The sequence below is a fragment of the Fukomys damarensis genome, unplaced genomic scaffold, assembly GCF_012274545.1.
Source record: "Fukomys damarensis isolate Sample0158 unplaced genomic scaffold, DMR_v1.0_HiC HiC_scaffold_38, whole genome shotgun sequence".
In the NCBI taxonomy this organism is placed as follows: Eukaryota; Metazoa; Chordata; class Mammalia; order Rodentia; family Bathyergidae; genus Fukomys; species Fukomys damarensis.
In genome coordinates this window covers 31,598,635-31,623,482 of record NW_022900950.1, presented here as the reverse complement: position 1 = coordinate 31,623,482, position 24,848 = coordinate 31,598,635, and the positions used below count along the sequence as shown (strand labels likewise).

Here is a 24,848-nt window from a genome sequence, read left to right as displayed (position 1 = left end):
TTTTTTTTTTTTTTTTTTTTTTTTTTGGTACCCAGGATCAAACTCAGGACCTTGAGCTTGTGAGGCAAGCACTGAGCTAAATACCTGGTCCTCTCTATTTAATTTTTATTGGCTTTTATCAGTATTTAGGTTTACAGTCACTGCAGGCAAAAGATAAAAGTTGTTTCTTCTTTTTATTTTATTTTAGTTTTTGTATGTGTGGTACTGGGGACTGAACTCAGGGCCTTTGCACTGAGCTATAGCCCTAGTCATTTTATTATTTTGACATTGGGTCTCACTAAGTCACTAAGTGCCTTTGCTGGGCTTGAATTTGCAATCCTCCTACCTCAGTCTCCCAAAGTCCTGGAATTACAGGCATGTACAAACATGCTTGACTATTCGTCACATTTTGAAATAACTCAGGGTAGAAGAGAAAATGGGAGCCCTCTCCCTCCCAATCATTGCTTCATCCACTCCCATCTCACACCCACCTGGTAACTCCTTGTACTATCACCCATTCAGCAAGGGCACCCCCAACTGGCTCTCTTGCTAAGAGGAACACTAATCTATATAGGGGCAAAGAGAAAATTTCTCCTTTACCCTCTGAATTTTGCTGAAATGAACTGAGACTAAGAAGATAATAGGAGAAAAAGGCATACAAATTTGTTCATGTGCATGGGGAGAATCAGTGGTATCCAGCACTGGAATCTAACACAAAATATTAGTCAGATGGCTGAAAGTCCAGATGGTTGAAGCTTATTTACTATCCTGAGTTACAAAAAGGAACAGAAACTTGGATGGGCTCTTGGGTTCCTGAAGGATGGTTAGGAGAATGTATACGAGAAATGCATAGGCAGGTATGCATCTGTCTGTCTTATGTACATAAAGTCTGTTAGATACTGTTCTCAGAAAATAGATGAAAACTCTTTCTGGGACAGTGTCCTGAGCTTGGAGAATTTTAAGTCTCATTTTTCCTGAGAATTGATCTTTTCTGGTTAATGAGATTTCAGAACAGTTACATTTCTTTGGGGAAGAGAGTTTCTCTAGGAGAAGGGAACCTCAGAAGGCCCTTCTTTGTGCTTTGGGTGTGAAAGAGGATTATAGGACAGACGGTGGGCTGGAGAGGTGGCATGAGAGACCTTGAGACTACTCCTTTCCAAAGTTGCCATACTTTAGGGTTTGGATTATTATTTTCTGAGCCTCAACACCTCCAACCAATTAAGCCCAACAAGCATTTTTCATTTTTCATGTTATTTGATTTTTCAGCAAAAACTGACACTCCTGACTGGTCTTTCCATTTTGAAATGCTTTCTTCCTTTGGCTCCTGCATTGCAGTATTCTTCTGGAATTCCTGCTTCTTCTCTGACTGAGTCTCAGTGCTTTGTTGGCTCACTCCTTCCATCTGGCTTTAGATGTGGAGTTCCTGTGGGCTTGTTCCTGGACCTCGGTGTGCTCACCATAGTTGATCACCTTACAACCCAGATTCCTCTTGTATACTAATGGTTCTCATGATTGCATCTCCCTCTGAGCTTCAAATTCTTATGGCCAAATGCTTAGATGTCTTAAAAGTCCCTTTAACTCAGCTCATCCAAACCAAATTCCCCAATCTAGGCTTCTGTCAGTATTCCCTCCTCTTAGTGATTGGTATCAAGAGTCAATGAGGAGGGCTGGGGATTTAGCTCAGTGGTTCTGGCGCCTGCCTCGCAAGCACAAGGACCCAAGAGTTCAATTCCAGGTAGTGGGAAAAAAAAGTCAATAAGGAACTATATTCTGCACATTTGGGCAAACCAGAATATCAGTTGATGCCTGAAAGTTTCTAGGGGATACAGGATCATCTGAATAAAGGTACAGCAAAGGATGAAAGAACAATATACATAGAACAAGGAATAAAGCAATTACAACAAACGGTAATTTATTACTTTGGGAGCCAGGATCTGATCTTAGCTCTCTCCTTGCTAAGACCGTGAGCTCTGGATTAGTCAGTATTTATGATTATGTAACATAGCAAGGGGCACAAAAGGCAGATGTAGGGAATAGCAGAACCTGAGGCATTAATGAGCCAGGCTGTAAAAGCTAGTAATTACTGCATTTTTTCAAGGATAGGTCACACTTAACAAGCTACCTCTGCTGTCTTGCAGGGTGTAGCTAACAAGCCACCTTCATTATCTTTAGCTAATGTTTGATCTTGAAAAATGGCTGTATAGAGTCATAATTCTTCAGCTGTAGTGTCATCTTTGCTATTAGAGATGTCGCAACCTCATCAATCATTGAGATCTCAATTGTGACCATTAGCATAGAGAAGTCTGTCTCCATACACCAGCCGAAGGCTCATTTAGCAAGTCACACATAGGCTTTGGAGTGACTTATAGTTTTAATCAATAGCCAAATTATAAGTCAATTCAATAATATCTGAAACCTCCTCAGTGTAGTTTCAAGCTAGTCTCCTGCACCAGAAAGCTAGGAATGTACTTGACACTGCCCTCTTTCTAACCCCACCCCCCAAAGATATTCCTATCAGGTTTCCTGCTTAGTATCTCTCAGAGCCATCTTCTTCAGTGTCCACCCTTGTCCAGGCCTGTCTCTCCTGAATGGCTGCAATACTCTCCAAAGCAGGTACTCTGTATCCACTCTTACCTCCTGGTAAATTCCTTATGCTGAAGTCCAGGTGGCGATGGTGATGACATAAATGCAAAACAGATTGTATCATTTTCCTATTTAATATCTCCATTGACTTTCAATTATTGTTAAAATGGTTTGCACAGTTCTGAATGATTTGGCTGCTGCCCAACCTCTCTACCTCTTGCTCTCAGTGATCTAGCACACACCTTTCAGTTCCCCAGAGCATGGTACTCCTCCTTTCTCAGGGCTTTTGCGCAGAAAGATCCATCTTCCCAGCCTTTCTTCCCTTTTCACTTAAGTATCTTAATTATCACTTCTTCAGGAATGCTTTCTCCCTCCTGTACTGCAGACAGCATCCAACCCCTTGAAGTTGAGGGTTTATCTCGGTGGATAAGAACATGCTTAGCTTGCATGAGGCCCTAGATTCATTTCTAAGCACCCCCCACCCCCAATCAAATCTCTTGCATTATGTTACCTTAGCTCTCTGTTGGCTTTTCCCATAGAATTGGGTTTTTTGTTTGTTTGTTTGTTTTTGGTACTGGGGATCAAACACCTGACCTTGTGTTTTTGAAGCAGGCAGTGCCACCACTGAGCTAAATCCCCAGCCCCCATAGAATTTCTCATTATTGTAATTAAATGTTTAATTACTCACTTAATGTCTTATCTGCTGCATTAGCTCATAAGCCTCAAGAGGGCAGGGTCTGTGTCTATCTTGCTGTACTCTTTCTCTGTCTCTCTCTCCTCTGCTCTCCTCCCCTTTTTCCTCTTCCTCTTTCTCTTCCTTCCCCGCTCTTCTTCCTCCTCCTCTTTCCTTCCTTCCTTTCCTTTTCTTTCTGTCTCCTTCCTTCCTCCTTCCTTCCCTCCTTCCCTCCGCCTTCTCTCTTTCTTTCTTTCTTTCTCCAGCAGTAGTGGGGATTGAACCCAGGACCTTTACACTGAGTGATATCTCCAGCTTTTAAAAATGTTTATATTTTGAGACAGGGTCTCACTATGTTGCTAATTTATTCAGGCTGTGCTCAAAGTTTTGATCTTCCTGCTTCAGCCTTCCCAAGTGCTGGCATTATAGGCATGTGCCACCACCCCCAGTTGCTCTCTTCTTTCTTGATTTTTGCATATCTGTCACTTCAATTTGCAAAGCTCTCCACTCTCAGCCCCTTCCACTGTGAATTTACCTGGCTACCTCCTATTTTTCTCCAGGCCTCAGTTTGGGCATCGGAGATCCCTTTCTCCACCCCTGCAAAGCTATGTTAGTTGTCCTTCTTGCATGATCCCCATAGCATCCTACATTCATTTGCCATATTTTATTTATAGTAAGTACTACAGTCATCCCTTGGTATCCATGAGGAATTGCTTCCAGGACCCTGTCTGAGGATACCATAGTTCCAGATGCTTAGTTACCTTCTGTTTCTTTCTTCCATTTTTTTTGTATCAGGGATTGAGCTCAGGACCTCATGCTGGCCAGGCAGGTGCTGTGCTGCTGAGCTACATTCCTGGTCCCTTCAGTTCCCTTCTGTAAAATGATGTAGTCTTTGCATAGAGCCAACACACATCCCCTTGTACATTTAAAATAACTTCTTGTGGCCGGGATTTAGCTCAGTAGTTCCAGCACCTGCATCGAAAGCACAAGGACCCGAGTTCAATCCCTGGTACCAAAATAAATAAATAAATAAATAACTTCTAATACTTAATACAATGTAAATGCTATGTAAGTAGTTGCTATAATATATATATATACACATATATATTTTTTTCTTTTTTTTGAGATTGCTCTGGAACTCACTATGTAGCCCAGGCTGGTCTCAAATTTGGTAGTGACCCTCCTGCCTCAGCCTCCTGAGTACTGGGATTACAGGTGTGCACCAGCATGCCCGGCTAATACAACCTTGTTTAGGGAGTAATGACAAGGAAGAAAAAGGTTATATATGTTCAGTACAGATGCAACTTTTCCCAAATATTTTTAATCTTTCTCACTAAGTATATGGATAGAGAACTCACTCACTATATGGAGGGAAATCATGTCTTATTATTATCTTGTTTGTTTGTTACCTTTAAAGATTATTTTTTATTTTCTACGCACTATTTTATGGTAAAAATATTTATATTAAATGTTCGTATAAGCAAATAATTTGTACTGCAGATGGTTTTTATTTTCCTGACATCTACATTATACAACTCTAATCTCCAAACTATTCCTCCTCACTGAAGTATTGCTTTTCTTTATCCTCGGGCACCCTGAATCCTCTGATGTTGAGGGGCCCCTTGCACTGTGTTTCCTTTTGTTTGTTCTTCAGTCTTGGCTTGCTGGGCCACGATGGCTTGGTGGAGACTGTCGAGAACAGGGTCCTTCCTCTTCGTCTTCACTTTCTGCTACGTCCTCAATTTCTTCCAGTTTGGCAATTTTTTTTTTTTTACTTCTTTTTGTCTTTTTTCTCTGGAGGCTCACGTTCTCAAGCATATTTTTCAGACAGGCATAATTTAAGTGTCCGCTTTCCTCCCATTCATCACCCTTGGATTTATCAAAGTAGTTCCGCCTTCGGGTGAATGCAGCTGCTCTCCCTCCCACTGTCAATAGCAGTGCTTGCCATTATCACACTCTATCAAACAGCTGATTGCTGTGCATAGCTCTGGAGCAGTTTTGTGCAGAGGCTTTATGCAAAAATAAGAGTTTTGGGCCGGGGATTTAGCTCAGTGGTTCCTCCGCCTCTTTCGCAAGCCCAAGGTCCCGAGTTTGATCCCAGGTACCATAAATAAATAAATAAATAAAGAGTCTTTATCCTTTACTCTTCCCCATATCTTTGTCTTTCATTATAGTAACCTTCCCAACTTTGCCATACTTGGAAAATATCCGGTATAAGTCGCTGTTTGTCAGGGAGGACAAGTCGGACACATGTACTATGCTCTTACTTGGAGCCAAGCCACCACTCATTTCTTCAGGGAGAGCGGCACCGCGCAGCTGGGGCTCAACCCCGACTTTTCTCGCCCCAGGAAGAGGCCTAGGCATCCCGTGCCGGGGGTTGGGGTGGGAAGGAATCCACGCAGTGGTTCCCCCGTTGGGGCAGCAGGGGGGCCCTGGGCGGCTCCCTGTTATCTTGTTTGTTTTGAGAGCCAACTCTAAGGATTTTTATATTGGTCAGTAAGGAGATTCTAATAGAAAGGCATAGTAGATTTAATGTTAGTACCAGTCTGAAATTCTGTCTTAAAACACAGGATATTATTATTTTAAATTCATGCATTATTTTTATATCTATGTCTCTCTTTATAATTTTGATGAGTAGTGCAAGTCAGATCTGACCTGGGGAAGTTTTAATTTATTAAACAACATGAAATTTCTATTTACTTGAGTTTGACATTTCTTTGCACTCCTCCATTGACAGAAAAATCAGACAGTTCTGAAAGAGAAGCACTCATGTCAGAGCTCAAAATGCTGACTCACCTGGGGCACCATGAGAATATAGTGAACCTGCTGGGGGCGTGTACACTGTCAGGTAACCAGCTGCCACCACATACACCCAGTACAACCCATTTCAGCCTGAGGAGAGGAGACATTTGTTCTCATTTTTATTCTTTTTTCTCAGTCCCATGTGAGCCCTCAATTCAAATGGAGTTAGACATAGAGAACTCCATAAATCAAATAGATCAATATTACCTGTTCCATTGGGATATATCACATAATTATAACCTACTTAAAAAAATAAATGATCCTAAAAGTATATTTTATAGTATCTGAGCAGCTCTTCTGCTTGCATAAATTCAGTGATGAGAATAATTACAGAATCTGGCCAATGGCCCCATCAGGCTACCTTCTATAAGTCACAGCCTAGGTGGAATTTCAAACTGTCTTCCAAGAATCCTCTGGGGCATATTCTCTGATTCTTTCACATCCTTTTAGAAATACGCAAACTGGGTGTTCAAGCATTATTCTTTCTGGCACAGCAGGGCTGGAGCAGGGATTGAAAGAATAGAGAAAAGAGAAAAATGGATCTAAGAGCTGATTGAGAATATATTTCTCCCTCCTCAGGCAAACAGCAAATCAAGTGTGTTAGTCAGCTTTCTTTCACTGTGACAAAATACCTGAGATAATCAACTTAAAAGGAGAAAAGGTTTATTTTGGCTCATAGTTTCAGAGATTTCAGTCCATGGTCACTTGATCCTATTGTTTTGGGCCTGCTGCAACACAGTACCATAGTAGGAATGCATGGTGGCAGAGGCCCATTCACCTTATGTAGATTAAGGAGAGAGAGAGAGAGAGAGAGAGAGAGAAAGAGAGAGAAAGAGGGACAAAGAGGGAGAGATGGAGGGAGGCAGAGGCAGAGATAGAGGCAGAGACAGAGAAGCTTGGGGTTTCAATATCCTCATCAGGGAATGCCCCCTAAAGAACTAACTTCATTCATTGAGGCCCTGCTTCTTAAAATTTCCACCACCTTCCAATAGCACTGCTGGCTGGGAACCGCCGCTAACACATGGGCTTTTGGAGGACATTCCAGATTCAAATCATAGTACCAAGTGTTCACAATGCAGATGGCTTCTGATTCCCAGTTAGAGACTGGAGAATTCTGGATGCCAGCAGTATCGGGGAGGCCATGTGGTCAAGGCCCAAAAGAAAGGTGAGAGGTCCTGATTTCTGAAAAAGTTAGAGCTGAAGCTGAAATTGGATTTAAAGGATAAGATGAGCTAGGCTATGCCCAAAGATGGGGGAAAGCTAAGCTCTCACTGAGTATGTTAAATGCTATGAGGACTTCTGAAGGGACAAAAAAAGCAATGTAGTATGTACATACTTATAATGAAACTGTCACCATTTCAGGACCAATTTACTTGATTTTTGAATACTGTTGTTATGGTGACCTTCTCAACTATCTAAGAAATAAAAGAGAAAAGTTTCACAGAACATGGACAGAGATTTTCAAAGAGCACAATTTCAGTTTTTACCCTACTTTCCAATCACATCCAAATTCCAGGTAAGTGTCTGGGTAAGATTTCATCATTATACATCATAGGACATAGCCAAAGTGTGATTGCTAAATCTCCACTGCCCCACTGGGCAATTTCAAAAGACATTTTATGGTCTGTGGATCTAAGACCCACAAAAGTCTCTCATCTTTGCTATAGGTAGCCTCCCATTGTGTGTTTCACTTAATATGGTTTTATTTATACTTGATCAGCTGCATCCAAAACTATTAAATGGAAAAGTTCAAAAGTTTTTAATAGCTTTTATGATAGTATATTTTATAATTGTTCTATTTTATTATTAATTGTTAATAATAATGCTGAGGGTTTTAGAACATTGGAACGTATCTCCCATAGATAACAGGTCACTACTGTAGTTTCTCTGTTGAGTTAGAACAATGAGACCTTTAAGAGAGTTACTAGATCTGAGCCAGTCTTAGTCTACCTTTTCCTAAATTACGCCCTAGGTACATATTTGATTTCAGGAAAAGTACATTATTCAGTCTTTCAGGCATCCTGCTTGCCACATATGGATTGGTGGAAAGAAGGAAGACTTTTTCCAAAATCCCTGACACTCATAGAAAGTAGCTCACATCCTGGAACTAGTGCACAAAAGTGTTCTGAGCTCAATCTGAATTTTGAAATATCAGAATGGATTCATTGGCATGTAAAGAGAACACAGTAATCACTTTGTCTCTGTGCTTTCAGTGGGAGTCCTGAGTGATATGGAGCTCTAGTGGGACCTTTTATTTCAGCAAACATAAATCTCTGGCTGATGACCTGACCATTATAGCTTTCTAGCACCTTTCTGTGAACAGATCCATAGGCATACTAAGAAAATGCGTCCTCCATCCAGAGTGCATTCCTGCTTCCCTGCATGGTGAACACTCTCCCTTACTCTAAAGGCAGACTTATTATCAAGGACTTTAACCTTTTCTGGGGGCCTGTTTGTTTTCTTAGAATGTAAGTGTCAGTGGAGGCTTTTGGCCTACAAGCCCTTAGAGATCCAGTCTGCTATGGCTACAGGCCCCAGGCAGGTCCCCAGTTTCTCAATTCACATTCTAGAGCTGAGAAAATTCTATACTTTTGCATACCTTTTTTTTCCCAGTGCTGGGGATTGACCCTAGGACCTGGCACATGCTAAGGACATGCTCCGCCACTTAGCCACACCCTCAGCCTGCCCTGCATATTCTAGAACTGAAAATAAGTCTATCTTAATGAGTCAGATGTGCATGACTCTGGTCAGTAATTAGCTTCTTTGATTCATTCTGATCACGAGGGTATTAAATATGCTGAGGTAATTAATTTTAGAATATTTGTGATTACAGAACATTAAGCCATTTTCCAAAGATATGAAAATTGTAAAATAGGATAAATTCATACATCGGAATAAATTGAATCATAATGTGTTCATAATTGGCACAAAACTCAGGATTTCTATATGATATACCTCAAAAGAGCTTTTCATTATGACTATTATTATTATTATTATTATTATTATATATGGAAAGGCAGTGAACATTACAAAAAAACTCACAAAAAGGATGTAGCTCAGTGGTAGTGTACACACTCAGAATGCATGAGGCCCTGGGTTCCAGTTCCCATACAAAAACAAAACAAAACAAAACAAAAAAACCCAGAAAGCAAAAAAACAAGAATGAATGGCAAAACAGTTCATGTCTCTGTCAAGATCTGTGTCACACCAGCTTTTAATGGGAAAATGGGTTGAATTTAGAAAACGAAGCATAAGGTCTGATTATTATTCCCACTCCTTTTTAGCTTCGTGGTGTTGCAAGTCATATTGATCTCCTCATGCCTAATTTCTCTTTTGTAGAGTGAAACCTTAACACTGGACTTGTAGGTGACAAAGCTTGTGTGATCACTCTTACCCTGCTCAAACCAGCAAGGCCAATGACAAAGATGTTCTTACTGTACACAAAAAATTGACAAGCTGACTGTTTGCTTTTAATGTAAAAAGCCCATTTGTAACTGGAATCCATTTCACTGATGAGTTATATTTTTAAATGTTTGCCCAGAAGAAGAATATAAACAATGAACAAAAAAATTTCTCTTTAATAGCATGCCTGGTTCAAGAGAAGTTCAAATACTCCAGGATTTGGATCAGATATCAGGGTTCAATGGGAATTCAACTCATTCTGAAGGTAATAGTTTATTCTAATTAATAGCACATTGAAATGGAAGTGGTACAAGATTTTTGTGTTAGCTATTTTTACAAAGTACAATGGCAGAGATAATTTTTTCTTTGCTAATGTCAGTGATAGGCTTTATTAATGTATATATATTTATGTGTTTGGTCTCTTGAGTCCAGAGAAGGAGCTCAGTCCAAACCAACTACTGCCTATAAATTATATTTAAGATAACTCATCTAACTTTAATCACCTTATCATGAGATTTAATAAGGCAACTTCTTAGCATTTTGGCAAAAATGAGAACTGATTCTATTTTACAGATGAAGTTGAATATGAAAACCAAAAGAGGCTAGAAGAAGAAGAGGACTTGAATGTGCTTACATTTGAAGATCTTCTTTGCTTTGCTTATCAAGTTGCCAAAGGGATGGAATTTCTGGAATTTAAGTCGGTAAGCTCCTTTCAAAGGGAAAAAAACTAACAAAAAATAAACAAGATAATTATGAAAAAAGACATGCTTATGTATAATTATAAAAGAGATGTGATTATATTTTTTCTTATTTTAGCATGTCTTTATTAATGTACTTTAATTTTCCCTGTTCACTGTTGAACTCACCTAGACTGTTACCCTTGAAATTACCTAGAATGTTACCCCAGCCCTTTGCTAATTATAGTACAAAGGCCTACCATTTTTTAGAAAATGGCTAGCCTAGCCCTCCTAGGTTCTCTGAAGTCCCCTGGAAATTCTAGGGCAAAAGGTCAAGATAGGGAGGCTGGTAAGTCCCCCACTGAAGATGAAATGCAGTGTTGTCACTCCCTCCTGAGATTACTAGGCTTTAAGGTACCGGAGTCTCCTTCTGCAGGTGGTTTCTAGGTTCTTTCTGTCAAAGAATTGTTTAAGACAAACACAAATGATAGAGTTTTATTAAAGGTAGGAAGACAAAGGCTTGCAGTGTGAGTTTGGGCCAAGTAAAAGTAGGAAAAGAAGCACACCCTACATACAGCATGAGGGTGGGCCATCCATGCAAGAGAGAATACAATGGCAAAATCTGAATGTGGAATATTCTTTTTGTATCATCCATTCCTTAGGTTGATATCAGGTCTAGGCTATCCTATTAAACCAGCTCAAGTTCTCACAAGAAATCCATGTGCAGATCTTTGGGAACTGTTCTGCATATGTGTCCTGGATTTTGTAATTAGCAGGTCATACCTACTTCCAGCCAGCTTTGCCATGCCCTAATCTGCTGTCTTATTTCTCCCTGAGAGACACATATTCCCATAATTCTTTATGAGGTGCTAAAGAAGTGAACTTTTCTGTCTTCCATAGCTTCTGGCTGGAAGAAGCTATAGACACTACCTACTGGGAGTATGTGCTTTCCAACTGCCTTGGGTGTTGTGGTTCACTGGCTGGGTTGAAGAAAAAAACCTGTCAGAAGACAATGAGGAAAGGGTTAATAATTAAAGTAACTCTACTGCAGTGGTACTGTGGCTCATGAACTTGATTCTTTCCATGATTCTAGTTGCAAACTGAACTGGAAGAGAACCAAATCAAATTTCCCCATAAAGTCAACATTGAACCTAACCATTGAATTTGATTTAGTACTTGTCTGATTCAGTCTGAGTCCAGAATCATGGAGAGAATCAAGTTCATGAAAGGTGGTATCACTATAAGATGTTAGGGATAAGGAACCCAAATATGAGGTTCATGCTGGATTTCCACATTTCCTGTGGAGGACAAAGTATGGCAAAGAGGGATATTCTATAAATTATCGAGAGCTATAAGTACAGCCAAGATTACCCACATAAACGGTCTTAATTAAAAATGGGAGCCTCAGTACAGGTGTCCATTTAAACTGTGGTACAGGTGTCCATTTAAGCTGTGGTGAGTTAGGGTCATTAGTGACTCTACTTATCTGCATGCAGAGCAATACTGGAATCTTGCTTTCTGAAGAGGAGCCTCAGGTCTTCCAGAGGATCTCAGGAATAGCTTTCTTCTTACTCCTGTGAAAATTCTAGTGATTACTTTCCATGTATGATTTTATAGCTTGTCACTGCATCTCTTGAGGAAGGACCAGAATGGTTCCTCAGGAACTGGGATAAGCCTAGGGCCTCGAGGAGTTGTAGGGATGCCACTTTTTCCTCCCTATTAGCCTTTTGATTTTCCAAGGAGACTTTAAACAAGTCACTCTGAGATCCCTTACAATGCATGACTGCAATCTGCTTGGAAAGATCGACTGCCTCTAGGAGTTATAGAATTTCCTGTTTGTGCTTTATAGATGTTGCTTTTCATTTAGCAAGCTCCTTCTTTGCAGATTAGGCCTAGTAGCAAAGTAAGTGGAATCTGTGGGGCATCATTCATGAGATTTCATATGGCTTGTCTTGGGGCCTATAGTCAGAGACAACTAGGTCTCGGGTCCTTAAAATGGCATCCCATGTAGAAGGAGAAGGCCCATTGAACCCACAAAGCATCCCTTGTGAGACTCAAGTATTCACTAGACATTCATCTCTGTCCTAAGTGTCAGCATCTTTCATAGAAGCATAGAAGAAAAGCTCTAGTGAGGGCTTTTTGTCTCCTACTGGGGCCCATAACTCCTTAGGGAGAGGGGATTGAGCCACTTGATGTTTCTACCTAGAGATCAGGATGGAGTCTTTTACCAGTGAGACTCCCTTAGCCACACTGAGCCACTTGTAGACTCTACTTAAGCAGGGTGGAGCCACTTGAGAAACAATATCTCTTGCATTTACCCTGAGAGTAAAAACTTTGGTACTTTAAAATAGTAGAGACAGAAACCTCTTTTTTGAGAGAAAGAAAAAAAAAACACCTAAAAATCATAAGAATGACTCACATTCACTTGAGTTAAACTTCACTGGCTGTTCTTTTTTTCTGCTTAAGCTGCCAAACATGTTTCTAAATTACCTGCATTTTTAAAGATGAAACAAGGAAGCAATCTAGCCTAATTCAATACAAAAGCGAGAGGAAGCCCGCATGTTATCTAAAATTGGAGATTAGCTCCTATCTATAAGGGTGAGGTTTTTCTGGTGACCATGAGGTCACTTGAAATCAAACATGGCAGAACCCATCTGGGTGACCCAAACAGGCAGCCAGGCATGTGACAAGACAAGATGGCAAGCTTAACTCAGATAGCACCCCAACAAAGAAACAGCCAAGTAGGGGCCTAAAGCACAGATGAGACTTTGAACACAAAAATGGAGTAAACTAGGGTAGGCAACTGCTTGGGAAGGTTACCAAGTTACCAACAGCTATTTTTCCCCCCAAAGAGTGAGAAAGCTAAGCAAAGTATCACAGAAAACAGAAACATGAGGACAAAACAAGCTCTCTGGCTACTTAACTTGTATCCATAGAATGACTGCAAATGTAAAAAAGAAAGAAAATGGGAGCTAACCTTGAGTTGGACCTGTAGGTCTTTTACCAGCTGAGAAAAAAAGATGCAGCATTTTAGAGAGAAACAAAACACAAAATAACAACAAAAAAAGACCAGAGGGCCTTACCTGCTTCCCTGGCTGGGCAGCCAAATATGTCACCAAATTTTAGAGTGCTGGAGTCTCCTGCTAGAGGTGGTTTCTTGGTTCTTTCTGTCCTGATCAAAGAATTGGACAAGACAACCACCAACAGTAGCAAAGTTTTAGTAGAGGTAGGAGAAGAAACAGACTCTGCAGAACAAGTTTGGGCAAAATAAAAGTAGGAAAAGAGGTAACCCTACAGCCTGAGGGCAGGCCATGATGGAAATGAGAACAATGACAAAAACTCAGTATAGGCTGCCCTTTTTTGTATCATCCACTCATCATGTTGATGTCAGATCAAAAACCCACTCTATGTGCAGGACTTTGGGAACTGTTCTGTGCACGTGTTCTGGGATTTTGTAATTAACAGTTCACACCTCCTTCCCCAGCCAGCTTTGCCATGCCCTAACCTCCTGTCTTACTGGGACAGTTGTTCAGGTTGTGCACAGAACATTTGATTCAGGAGGTGAGTGGAAGCCTAACTTCAACATGATCTGCTTGCTGCATTCGCCACCCTGAGCATCTGTCTAACTTGAACTGTTGTGCTGTGGGCTCATGGCAGACCTGCTTTCCACTGCCTCCTGGGTTGCTAACCCTAGATCCATCAGGGTGGTGACAGCAAGGCCCCAGAGCCTGCCCCAAACTTTAGTCTCTCTCCTGCTTGGCATTCCCCTGACGTTGCCCTTCAGCATGGCTGCTCCCTGCCATTTCACATCAGATGATTGGAGCTTAAACACTTTCTTCATCAGAGAGAGATGGAAGACATCTTTCTTCATGGGAGATGTAGACAACTCTAGAGAGGTAGAAAATGATTCTGAGAGGGAATGAATGGGGCTGAGCTGCAGTGGTACAGAACACTGCACAGCAGGCAAGAGGCCTGGGTTCAGTCTCCAGCATGGTAAATAAACAAACTGACAGTGATCTGGGGCAAAGGTCTCTGGCAGAAGGTGTGATGTTTGATTGCACTCTTTCTCTGTGAGGTGACTTTAATCTTCCTTTCATTTTAGTGAGAAGTTTTATTAGAAGGGCCAGGGATTTAGCTCAGTGGTTGTTCCACCACCTGCCTCACAAGCACAAGGTCCTGAGTTCAATCTCTGGTACGAAAAAAAATATATATATATATATCTATATATATATATATATATATATTCATATGTATATATTCTAGAAGTTTTATTAGAGGCAGTTGTGTTCCTCACTGGCAGATTTGGTCATCAGGGGGACAGGGAACTGCAGAGAAAAGCTGCATCCAGAATCCGCTGATTCCCAAGTGCCTAATTTAAAATACTGGACAGGTTCACCATATTTGTGGGTGACATCCTTGACCTCCTTCACCTCCTATTACATATTCATATGTATATATTCTAGAAGTTTTATTAGAGGCAGTTGTGTTCCTCACTGGCAGATTTGGTCATCAGGGGGACAGGGAACTGCAGAGAAAAGCTGCATCCAGAATCCGCTGATTCCCAAGTGCCTAATTTAAAATACTGGACAGGTTCACCATATTTGTGGGTGACATCCTTGACCTCCTTCACCTCCTATTACCTTTTCTTTATTTCCAAATTTTGTTCTCTTTTATCTTTTGGTCTCTTTCATCTTCTTTTCCTCTCCTTCTCTACTTCTTTCTCCTCTCTTTCATCTGCAGTACATTCTTCTCTTTATTTTTCTCTACTTGTTTGGATTTCCCCTTCCTCAAGCTTCTCACGCACCTTATTCTTTACTGGTGGTTCAGCTCCACCCAGACAGAAGTGCTTCCCTAATATCTTTGCAGACATGGAGGCATCCACCTAGATCTCCCAGCCAAGTTTGCTGCCCATAGTTATTTAACTATTAACTATTTAATAAATGTAGACAATACCCACCCTCGATGATCCCATTTAAGATTTTAGGATGGTGTGAAAGCCACATACCTTCAGTAGAAACAGTAGCACTTGAAGTTTTGAATTTGATCTATCCCTGGGCTAGTGATGTACAGTCTGCTCCCTTCTCTCCATGCTGGGCAGTGCAGCAATCACAGCTCCAACTTACCCCCATGGTTACAAGGAGACACTTGATGCACACGAGGTCGAATTGCTAGGCTAGGGTGTCCAATGGGCTGCTTGTACTCAATGCATTTTTGACTTACAGCATTTTCAAGTCACAGTGGTTCTATTGGGATGCAACTCCATTGTAAGTTAAGGAGCACTAGTATTCAAACTACTAGCAATTGGTGGTCAAGGCACTGTTTTTCATTTTCTTCTTCTAGACTTGTAATAACATGAACCTTTGAAGAATGTCCAGTTTCTCCTTCTGTCTTACTATAAGCCTTCTCTAGAGTCTTTTTTTTTTCAGTGCCAGGCAAGTGCTCTAGTACTGAGCCACACGCTTAGCCCTGACCTTCCCCAGTGAATCATGCACACCACTTGCTTGCCTTCCCTTCGTGCTGCTTCTCAGGTTGCTCCCCTCATCTCCTCCATGGGCTCTTTGACATTATCATGCATTTGCTGAACATATCCTACATGCTGACCCTATGCTAGGGTTGGGGGCTCCAACCAGTGATGATATGGCTCCTTGGCCCAAGGATCATGTGTTTGGTAGGGGAGAAAGAGACAAACCAACATACAAATCAAAGATGACAGTATTTTGTGATAAATACTGTGACCGTAGTGAGTTCAGAGAACCCAGGGGAGGGACATACGCATCAGACTTGGTGGGGAGAAGGAGAGACACTACAGAAAAAGCATTCTGCAGAAGTTCATGCTTGGGCTAGAGGAGGCTTTTAAAGGAAACAATACCAACAGGGAACATGGAAGAGGATAAGGAACCTGGAATTAGGATGATTTTTGACTCAGATAATTTGACTGTGGATAATGGAGGCGAATTTAGTGTAATAGATACAATACTTGGCTGTTCCTCTCTGAAATGCAAGAGAAGTGTTTGGGTTGGAAACAGAGATGTGAATGATGGTAGTTGCACCCCTGGGCTTGGATGAATTGGCTTGGTGGAGGATGTGGAAGGAGAGGATGCATTTCTGGGAGAGGGAATGGGCTCATCCAGAGGTCTTGGAGGAAACATTTGGCACTGTCAGAAGGAAGAAAACAGAGAGATACATGCAAAATTTGCAAAGGGAAAAAGCCAAAAGGGGAGGGTTGAGTTCAGAGAGAACTCAAGTCAAATTGGGACAGGATGGAGCCAAGGCTGGTCGGTGTGGGCCTTAGGTAAAGCTGTTGAGGCAGCAAGTTGGGGAAGAAAACAGGCTGCATGGTAGTAAAAAGGGCAAAGCCCAAGCAGATTGTACTCAAAACATGGGTTTCGGGATTGGGGAGATATAAAGGAGTTGTGGAACCAGTGTTTCAATTTTTATGGGTTTTGCTTTTGTTTTTTAAAGATTGAAGAGAGCCCTTTGAACCTCAGTAACTACCACTCTGTTCCTTTGAGATAATTCCTGCAGACAGTCAATTTTTCTGCCCTTGTATTAATATCATGACATCACTCAGTTCAGAAATTCCTAATTCCCTTTAGTAAACCTCCCCAAAGTCATGTGTGTTTCTTGAATGCTTTCTTTGACATTACCCCATTTTATTCCTAATGTCATTTCCCACCCAGAAAAGAGATTACCTAGTTTCTTCCTCCCTACCCTGAGTGCACTGGAAGATAACCTCAGAAATCCCCTTGGGGGCTCAGCAAGCACCCTGCTTCATATCTCTTACAGCAAGATCTTCTTTCTGAGAACTCATCCTCTCTGGCAGCACGAATGACAGCAGCCACAATAACCTGGGAATGGCCCCAGATTTGCTCCATTTGTTACACATCCATCTTGATGACTGCTCATCCTATGTTGTCTGTAATTCTGAGCTAGAAGACAGCTCGCACTCTCTGATAGAATGCACTGTGGTTAATAACACTCCAATTTTGTTCTTTCTAGTGTGTTCACAGAGACCTGGCAGCCAGGAATGTGCTGGTCACCCACGGGAAGGTGGTGAAGATCTGTGACTTTGGACTGGCTCGAGATATCCTGAGTGATTCCAACTACGTTGTCAGGGGCAATGTGAGGCTGCTATTTCTTCCATGTTTTCATGTTGCTAGTTTGTCTTTTGTCATTATTATGGTAAACATCTGCACTCAGGGTAATGCATTTTTGATTTATGGAAACATAAAAAAACCCTCATAGCAGTTTGCTTCCTTATGTTTAAAACACTTTTTTTTCAGCTTCAGGGAATAAGCCATCTATGATAAAAGTTGAGTGAAATAGCCACACATCTATCCTTGGGACATCTGGTCAGAATAGATCCATTAGAGGCTTTTGAGTGCAATCTTCACTTTAAAAAACAAAAATCTCATTACCTGAAGTTATTTCAGTTTCCTTAGCTACAAAGTGACAGTTGAGTAATGTTCCCAATTATGAGAAAAAGGTAATAGTTACAGTAAAGTATTTTTCAAAATGTACAACACATAAATTAAATATTAAGTATAAAATTTAAAGGCCATACTACTTAAATAGTAATTAAGAAAAATTTGTCATCCTGTTACTGTTGATACAAGGAGACCCAAAACATCACTGAGTCTTGCTTACTAAAAACACACTAAAGACAGGTACGCTATTTACAATAAAAACTAGAAATACTAGATTGATTTTGTATTTGAAAGAATGGTTTTTAAGAGTTAGAACACCTGGGTTAAAGCCCCTATTGCACTCCTTTTTGATTATTCGTTTTTGGAATTTCTCCTTGCATCATTGTCTCTATTTGTGAAATAATGGCACCCGATACTGATCATATCCTTACTATGTTTTTTGGGGTTTTTGGGGGGTTGGTTTGTTTGTTTGTTTGGTACCCGGGATCAAACTTGAGTCTTGGCATTTGCAAGGCAGGCGGTGGAACCACTGAGCTAAATCCTCCGCCCCATATCCTTACTCTGCACTAAGCATTCTTCTGGGTGCTTTACCTATATTCATTTAGTCTTCAGAGTACCCTCTTTGTGCATATGGAAACTGAGTCACACAAAAGTAACTGCATGGTTACACAGCTCATGGATTTGAACACAAATCTGCTAAACCCTAAATCTGTGCCTAACCTCCTTGGGACTGTTTCCCATGCACTTACTCCACAGATTTGTTTGGCAGGCGGGGGGACAAGACAAACCAAAAATCAATAAAACCAACACAAAAAGAGCCTGTTCAGGGTAAATGGCTAATAGATGTGAAAAATAAAATTAAATGGTTTTCAAATAATCATCTTAGTTGATTTAAAAATCTGCTCATCAATTACTATAGCTGAATTCATAAATCTTCTGGATGCTCCTCCATAGATAAGCAGTTTCTGCCCTCCAGGTTGGCTGTCTCTTATGTGGCAAGGTAAATTCCATTTGGAACCACAAGTAATTCTTCAGTGAATTAAATGAACCAGACTAGCCTGCTCTCCCATTTGTATAGGATTTAAATGATGGCTTCTTTCTTGGGCTTTGATTTTACTTGGTAGATTAGACATGTGCCATGAGGGGCTCCTCAACCTATGACAAAAATGAATGAATTCAAATTACTCTGCCCCGAGATATGGGTCACCCTGTGTCTTGATTCAAATTGAGGCTGTCCACAGTCAAAATTCACCTTCCATGCTGCTGGAAGTTATTAAAGCCACAGAAGCCAGCCTGGTATCACTTCTAGAAGTGTTGACATAATTCCTCTCCCTATGTTCTTGAGGATGGCATTTCCATTAACTTTCTGAGAAATGCTGTAACAAAGATGCCACTTGTTTTCTTGAATTCACTTACATCTGGGCAACACACTAGCCCTTCCTTAATGGAAAGTGAGTAACTGCCGTTACATCTGCCAACTCCAGGAAAAGCCTTTGTTCAAGATGAGTTTAAAAGAAGAGTGTGTGTGTAACTATTATTGAATAGTAGCTTGAAAGTGAAAAGATTGGCTTTAGGAAAATAGTGCATTTCATCATTTAATAAAAGAAGCCATGGGTGTGCACATGGAAAATTCACCCTTGGCTCTCCTCTCGGATGTATGCAGGCGCGTCTGCCTGTGAAATGGATGGCTCCAGAGAGCTTATTTGAAGGGATCTACACGATCAAGAGTGATGTTTGGTCCTATGGAATACTACTCTGGGAGATCTTCTCACTGGGTATGTTGGGCACTTTGCTGGCCTCCTTGGTTCTGGGTTTAGTGCATTCTGTTCCCTCTGTATCCCCTCCCCCTTATCTCCTAAGTACAAAATACCACGTCCAGTGTCCCCACACCTCCTCGTCTTGCTTATTCACAGCACATGCCACTGTGCCTAAGTCAGTTTTCCCTGCTGATCCATAACTGGCTTGGGAAGACTTGTGACTTCTTTATGTAGTTGTAGAACCAGCTGCAGGTTGTGTCTGGCAAGTTCTTACGTGAACAAATAAACTGACAAAGGAAGGAACTGATGAATAGTCTCATTGGTTGTATGTTTTTCTCAGGTGTGAATCCTTACCCTGGCATTCCAGTCGATGCTAACTTCTATAAACTCATTCAGAGTGGATTTAAAATGGATCAGCCATTTTATGCTACAGAAGAAATGTAAGTTTAAATCAGACTATAGATTGGTTGCAATTAGAAATAGTCTATGTACTTCTAAGTGCATGACAATAAAGGTAAAATAAAAATAAAAAATGAGATTATTCTTCTTTAAACAACAGAAAAAAAAATCTTCCTTTATGTTTTAGAGATTCTGAACTAAACTAAACCTTGCCTACCATCAGCAGCACCTAATTTTTGGTTTTGATTCCTTTGCTAGAAGGATCCAGGAGGATTAGACCACATCTCCTACATTATATTTCTTTAAATGAATCCCTACCCATCATCGAATTTCTCCTTTCTGAGTACAAAATCTAATAAAGTCCTTGCTACAAAACAAGCATGCCATAAATGATTAGCTCTACACAATAAATAGTATGGCATTCTATGGGACATTAGCCGATTTAATTTCATTCAGATTTCCTCATCTTGGTCTTGTGCTGTCACTTTTGCAGATACTTTATAATGCAATCCTGCTGGGCCTTTGACTCCAGGAAACGGCCGTCCTTCCCTAATCTGACTTCCTCTTTAGGATGTCAGCTGGCAGATGCAGAAGAAGCGGTATGTAACAGCCGGGACTTGATAAGCCATGACCATAAAGGAAATTGGTAATTCACAATACTCGTGTTGACTTCCTAAGATCCAGATGTGCCAAGTTGTTTTTCTCACCACTCTTTGTCTAGGTTGCCCTTTGAAAGCTGTATTGGGGGAGGTATTTATTGACAGGTGTTTTTAGAAAAACAGTACCTTTCCTGAAGATTTCAGCCAATTACTTAATGAATTAATAGCTTTAAGGTCCAATGCAAAGGATTAGATGACAACATAAAATTTAATCCATCCACAAGACACTGTCCTTTTCTAGCTCAGCATGAAGCATTGGTGTGGAATAAAGCTGCCTGGTCATGTGACATAGTACAGTGCAAAGAGCACTGACCTGCCATTGTCCGAGCTGAGTACCAGCTCTACTGTTCTACCTCCTACCAGCCCTGTCCATTGTGGCAAATCACAGTACCTTACCCTGCCTCAGTTTCCTCCCTGTAAACTGGGTTACCAAGCTAGATGACATGTGAGCTTTGGGGACTTGGAATTGTTTTGCTAACTCTTCCTCCATCAGTAACCTCCTAGTGAAAAGAGCCATCCTGACATGATATGAACAAAGGATGGAGTCTTGAGCTTCCAATACCCAGGTTCAAATCTGAAGTTGCTTAGTCTTTTTTTGGGGGGTGGCATGGGACTCTACTCAGTTTCCTTGTGCGAAATATGAGATTAACAAATCTTAATTCATGGGATGGTAAAAATAAATGAGATCATAAATTGCCTTCGCACATACTGAGAAAGTAGTATCTCTTCATAAAATGTTAGCTAACTATAAATCTGGTTCTTTCAGTTGATTGTCCTTCTTTCTAAATTGTTCAGAGCCCATTTTCAGTTCTGTGTTCTCTCTACTGACCTGTTTAGAAGATCTGTGTCCTTTTCTCATACTATGACTTTTAAAAAATAAATAAACATAAATTAAATTATTGTCATGAAATTGGGCTAAAAAGCTGGGAGATGGAAAGTTCCCAAGCTACTTGTAGACTGTTGGTAAGATGACCTGCAAACAATTAATGACGGTGTAGGATAAACTAAAACAAGTACAGAAGGAAATGAGAAATGAGTAGAAAAAGGATTGACTGACATTTACTTAGATCTCAACTAGGCTGCGAAGAATGGGGAATATTTTAGCTATTTGAGAATGGAGGATGAGAGTGATATCCCAAGCTGAAAGGATAATAATAAAGTTCAAAGTAGAGGAAGTGTGTGGAAAATAATGGCTATAGCGAACATATGAGAAAATGGGGAATATGGAAGAAAGCTTACCTGTAAAAGATAAGGCCCCACCAGAGCCTAAGAACCACTTGTCTTTGTTCAGGACCACCATGGTCTTGACCTGAGAGTCTCTGCTTATATCCTCACACCCATAAGATATCCAAATCCCCTTTCTTCTATTCAAGGACCTAGGAGTGAGTTCTCAGTAACTCTTGGATGGCAGCCCCTCCATGGGTTCATGCTTGAGGACAGTTTACACACTCCTCTCTGTGCCCCTGCCATGATGGAGGGTTCTTTTCCTCTCTTCCCTACCAGCATCAGAGCCAGGGATAACACATAGCAGCTTCTTTAATCAGGTAAAAAAATGGCGCCCTCTGTGGGTGAGAGGAGTACAAAGGCAGGCGCTTCCTTTGGGCTCAGGCATTCTGCTCCAGGCTGACTCAGTCTCAAAAAGTGAAGCCCAGATCGAGTTTCAGCCCCCATTTGCCTGCTGTGCTGGGCACTGTTGGGATTGAACATAGGGCTTTGCATGTGCCAAGCAAATGCCCTAAGAGTCAGCTAAGGAACTGTTCAGAGCATAGTTCACACAACTATGCCAGGCAGCCCTGTCCACCATGAACAGAGCCTTGCTTATCCTGTTGATGTTGCCCTTTTAATCTCTTATGCACAACCTTTGGATAAGAAAACCGACCTTATCTCAGTGCCCGGGATGATCCTCCTTGAATGTATATGAATAGTTGTGTAGAATCTACTGCTTCATCAAGGACTAGGCAAGGAAAATGACTCTCAGAGAACCAGGCAAATGGGGATGGAAATAGAGAAAATGTAGGTTATGACTGTTAGATCTAACCTCAACGCCAATGGATTAGATCAGGGAATCATTAAATAACATCTTCAAATGTTATTTAAGGAATGGTGACCCAGTGAAGGCTTTCGGATTGAACTGAGGTTGTAGTTCAGTGGTAGATCTTTGCTTAGTGTGTGAGGCCCTGGATTCCAGCCCCAGAACGTGTATACATAAGACTTTTAGGATGGATGCTTATACCTCAGGCTTCATACCCAGATCAATTATTCACTCCTTTACAAAGCCTCCCAACTTCCCGTGTCAGATTTCAGTCTCCTTGTGAATTCTCAGTGCTTTGCATATAATATAACTTTATATGGGATTCATGTCATATGTGCTGATTTTGCTTTATGGGTCCGTCTTTTTCATCACAACTTGACCACCACAAAGCAGCATGGATCTTCTTCTGCTCATCTTCATGTCCGGTGATGTAGCGCTTGCCCCACATTTATTAAATAAATTAATGAAGATCATGATGAAAATAGAATAGAAACCACATCTATTTGTTACTATCCCCAGCTGCTAGCTTCATGGTTGGTACAGAGAAGGTGATAAACAAACACTTCTGGAAAGGAGTAAAGAAAGAAAGGAAGGAGGGAAAGAAGTGTAAAAGCACGATTGGAAAGGCAAGGCAAGAGGTTGAACATAAAGACAGCAGTTGAGAGGTAAATATGACAACTGAAATGGGCAATGATAAAAGAATAGATTGAGGCAGTTTCAGGGAAAGTGGCAAAGATATCACAATCCAACTAAATGAACAGAAAAAAACAAAACTTTTATGGAGATAAAAAAAACACAAGAGCCAGGTGTGGTGGTGTATGCCTGTAATCTTAGCACTTGGGAGGGTAAGGCAGGAGGCTCATGTATTCGAGCCAGCCTGGGGTATATAATGAGACCCTCTCTCAAACAAAAACAAAAAAAAGAAAACACAAAATGACAAAAACTGGTAAACCCACTGAAGAAAGATAATTTCAGCATAAATAGAATTGTTATCATACAGGGCACATTCACAAACCTCAAGGCAGTGAAATGAAAACTCAATAGCAGCAATCCAAAACAGCTCCTAGATTCATATACCAAGTATTTAAAAGCATGCTTCTTACAGAAGTATTGGTTAAGAAGCAGGAGGAGGAGAGGAAAATAAAAATGGACTTTAAATGCTGTGGAAGTTAATCAGAAAAAAATATAAAGCCATTTTCATTTTGGAAAAAAACTTCAAAGGCCATAAAACTCCCAGGTAAAACTCAGCCATCAGTGCCCTGTATTAATTGCATAATGAGCAGATTTCTCTTGTAGCCTTTCGTTTTTATGGTTTTCTAATGGCTCTAGAATTTTTAGAGTAACACTTTATATCTAAGGGTAGATTTTGTCTTTTAAGAATAGACACAATAGTGGGAGATTTAGCTCAGTGGTGCCATGCCTGCCTCACAAGCCCAAGGTCCTGAGTTCTATCCCTGGTTCTCCGCCTTCCCCCAAAAAAGAAAAGACACAATAATGATGCTTGAGGCTCTGGGTTCAACCCCACACTTGCAAAAATAATGATATGAAATACTGGACTCTGATTTGTTTCTCTACAAATGCAAAGACTAAGATTGCTTTGTTTCATGTAAAATATTCTCTGAGACCCATGCATAGTAGAAGTAGTTACCTACATTAAAAAAAATCATTTTATTTAAACAGTTTGCCACATAGGCATATAATGTGTAAGTTTTAATCAGATGATAATTAGTATTCTGTCTCTTTACCACTTTTAGATGTATCAGAACATGGATGGCAGTATTTCGGAACGTCCCTCCATATACCAAAACAGGAGACCTTATGGCAGAGAGATGGATTCAGAGCTGCCCTCCCCACAGGCTCAGGTTGAAGATTCATAGAGAAACAAATTAGTCTTAAGGACTTCATCACACATGGCAGACCCTAAACAGGCTGTAGATTACCAAAACAAGACCAATTCCATCATTAAAAGAAAATATATTATCAACTGCTGCTTCGCTGGACTTTTCTCTAGAAGCTGTCTGCAATTACTCTTATTTTCAACGGGACTTTTGTAAAATTGGATCATCTCGTGCACAAGGTGGGAAGAACCAATAATTGGCTTTATTGGTGTCCCTGCCTATATCCAAAGGCCTTGTCAGGCTGGATTGAGGGAAAAGTGTACCTTAAATATAGTATAATCTTGTAAATACATAAAACAAAAGCATTTTGCTAAGAAGCTAATATGATTTTTTTAAATCTATGTTTTAAAATAATATGTAACTTTTTCAGCCACTTAGTGATATATTTTATGGATGGAAATAAACTTTCTACAAAGAAATGTTTATTTTGGAATCATATATATGGATGGGACATTTAGAGTATGAGCTAGCTGAAATCATGGGCAGTGCTTTGTATATGTATGTTTTCTTTAACAAAGGCCTTCTTTTTTTAATCAGGTTCTTTTTTTTTTTTTTTTTTT

General features: G+C 40.5%; 1 protein-coding gene across 2 annotated transcripts in view; it reads left to right on the top strand.

The window, feature by feature from the left end:
* The window catches only part of Flt3 (fms related receptor tyrosine kinase 3), a 75,059-nt gene extending 50,392 nt beyond the window's left edge, over nucleotides 1-24,667 (top strand). Inside the window, exons 15-23 of one of the 2 annotated variants that reach the window (XM_033760007.1) lie at nucleotides 5,973-6,083; nucleotides 7,400-7,553; nucleotides 9,622-9,704; nucleotides 10,013-10,140; nucleotides 17,116-17,238; nucleotides 19,207-19,318; nucleotides 19,641-19,740; nucleotides 20,193-20,298; nucleotides 24,145-24,667. In XM_033760007.1, coding sequence (XP_033615898.1) covers nucleotides 5,973-6,083; nucleotides 7,400-7,553; nucleotides 9,622-9,704; nucleotides 10,013-10,140; nucleotides 17,116-17,238; nucleotides 19,207-19,318; nucleotides 19,641-19,740; nucleotides 20,193-20,298; nucleotides 24,145-24,267 — 1,040 coding nt within the window. In that variant the 3' untranslated portion in view covers nucleotides 24,268-24,667. Of the gene's footprint in view, nucleotides 1-5,972; nucleotides 6,084-7,399; nucleotides 7,554-9,621; nucleotides 9,705-10,012; nucleotides 10,141-17,115; nucleotides 17,239-19,206; nucleotides 19,319-19,640; nucleotides 19,741-20,192; nucleotides 20,346-24,144 lie in introns of both variants that reach the window. The other variant, XM_033760008.1, reaches the window with a different exon arrangement.
* Nucleotides 24,668-24,848: the final 181 nt, after the last annotated feature.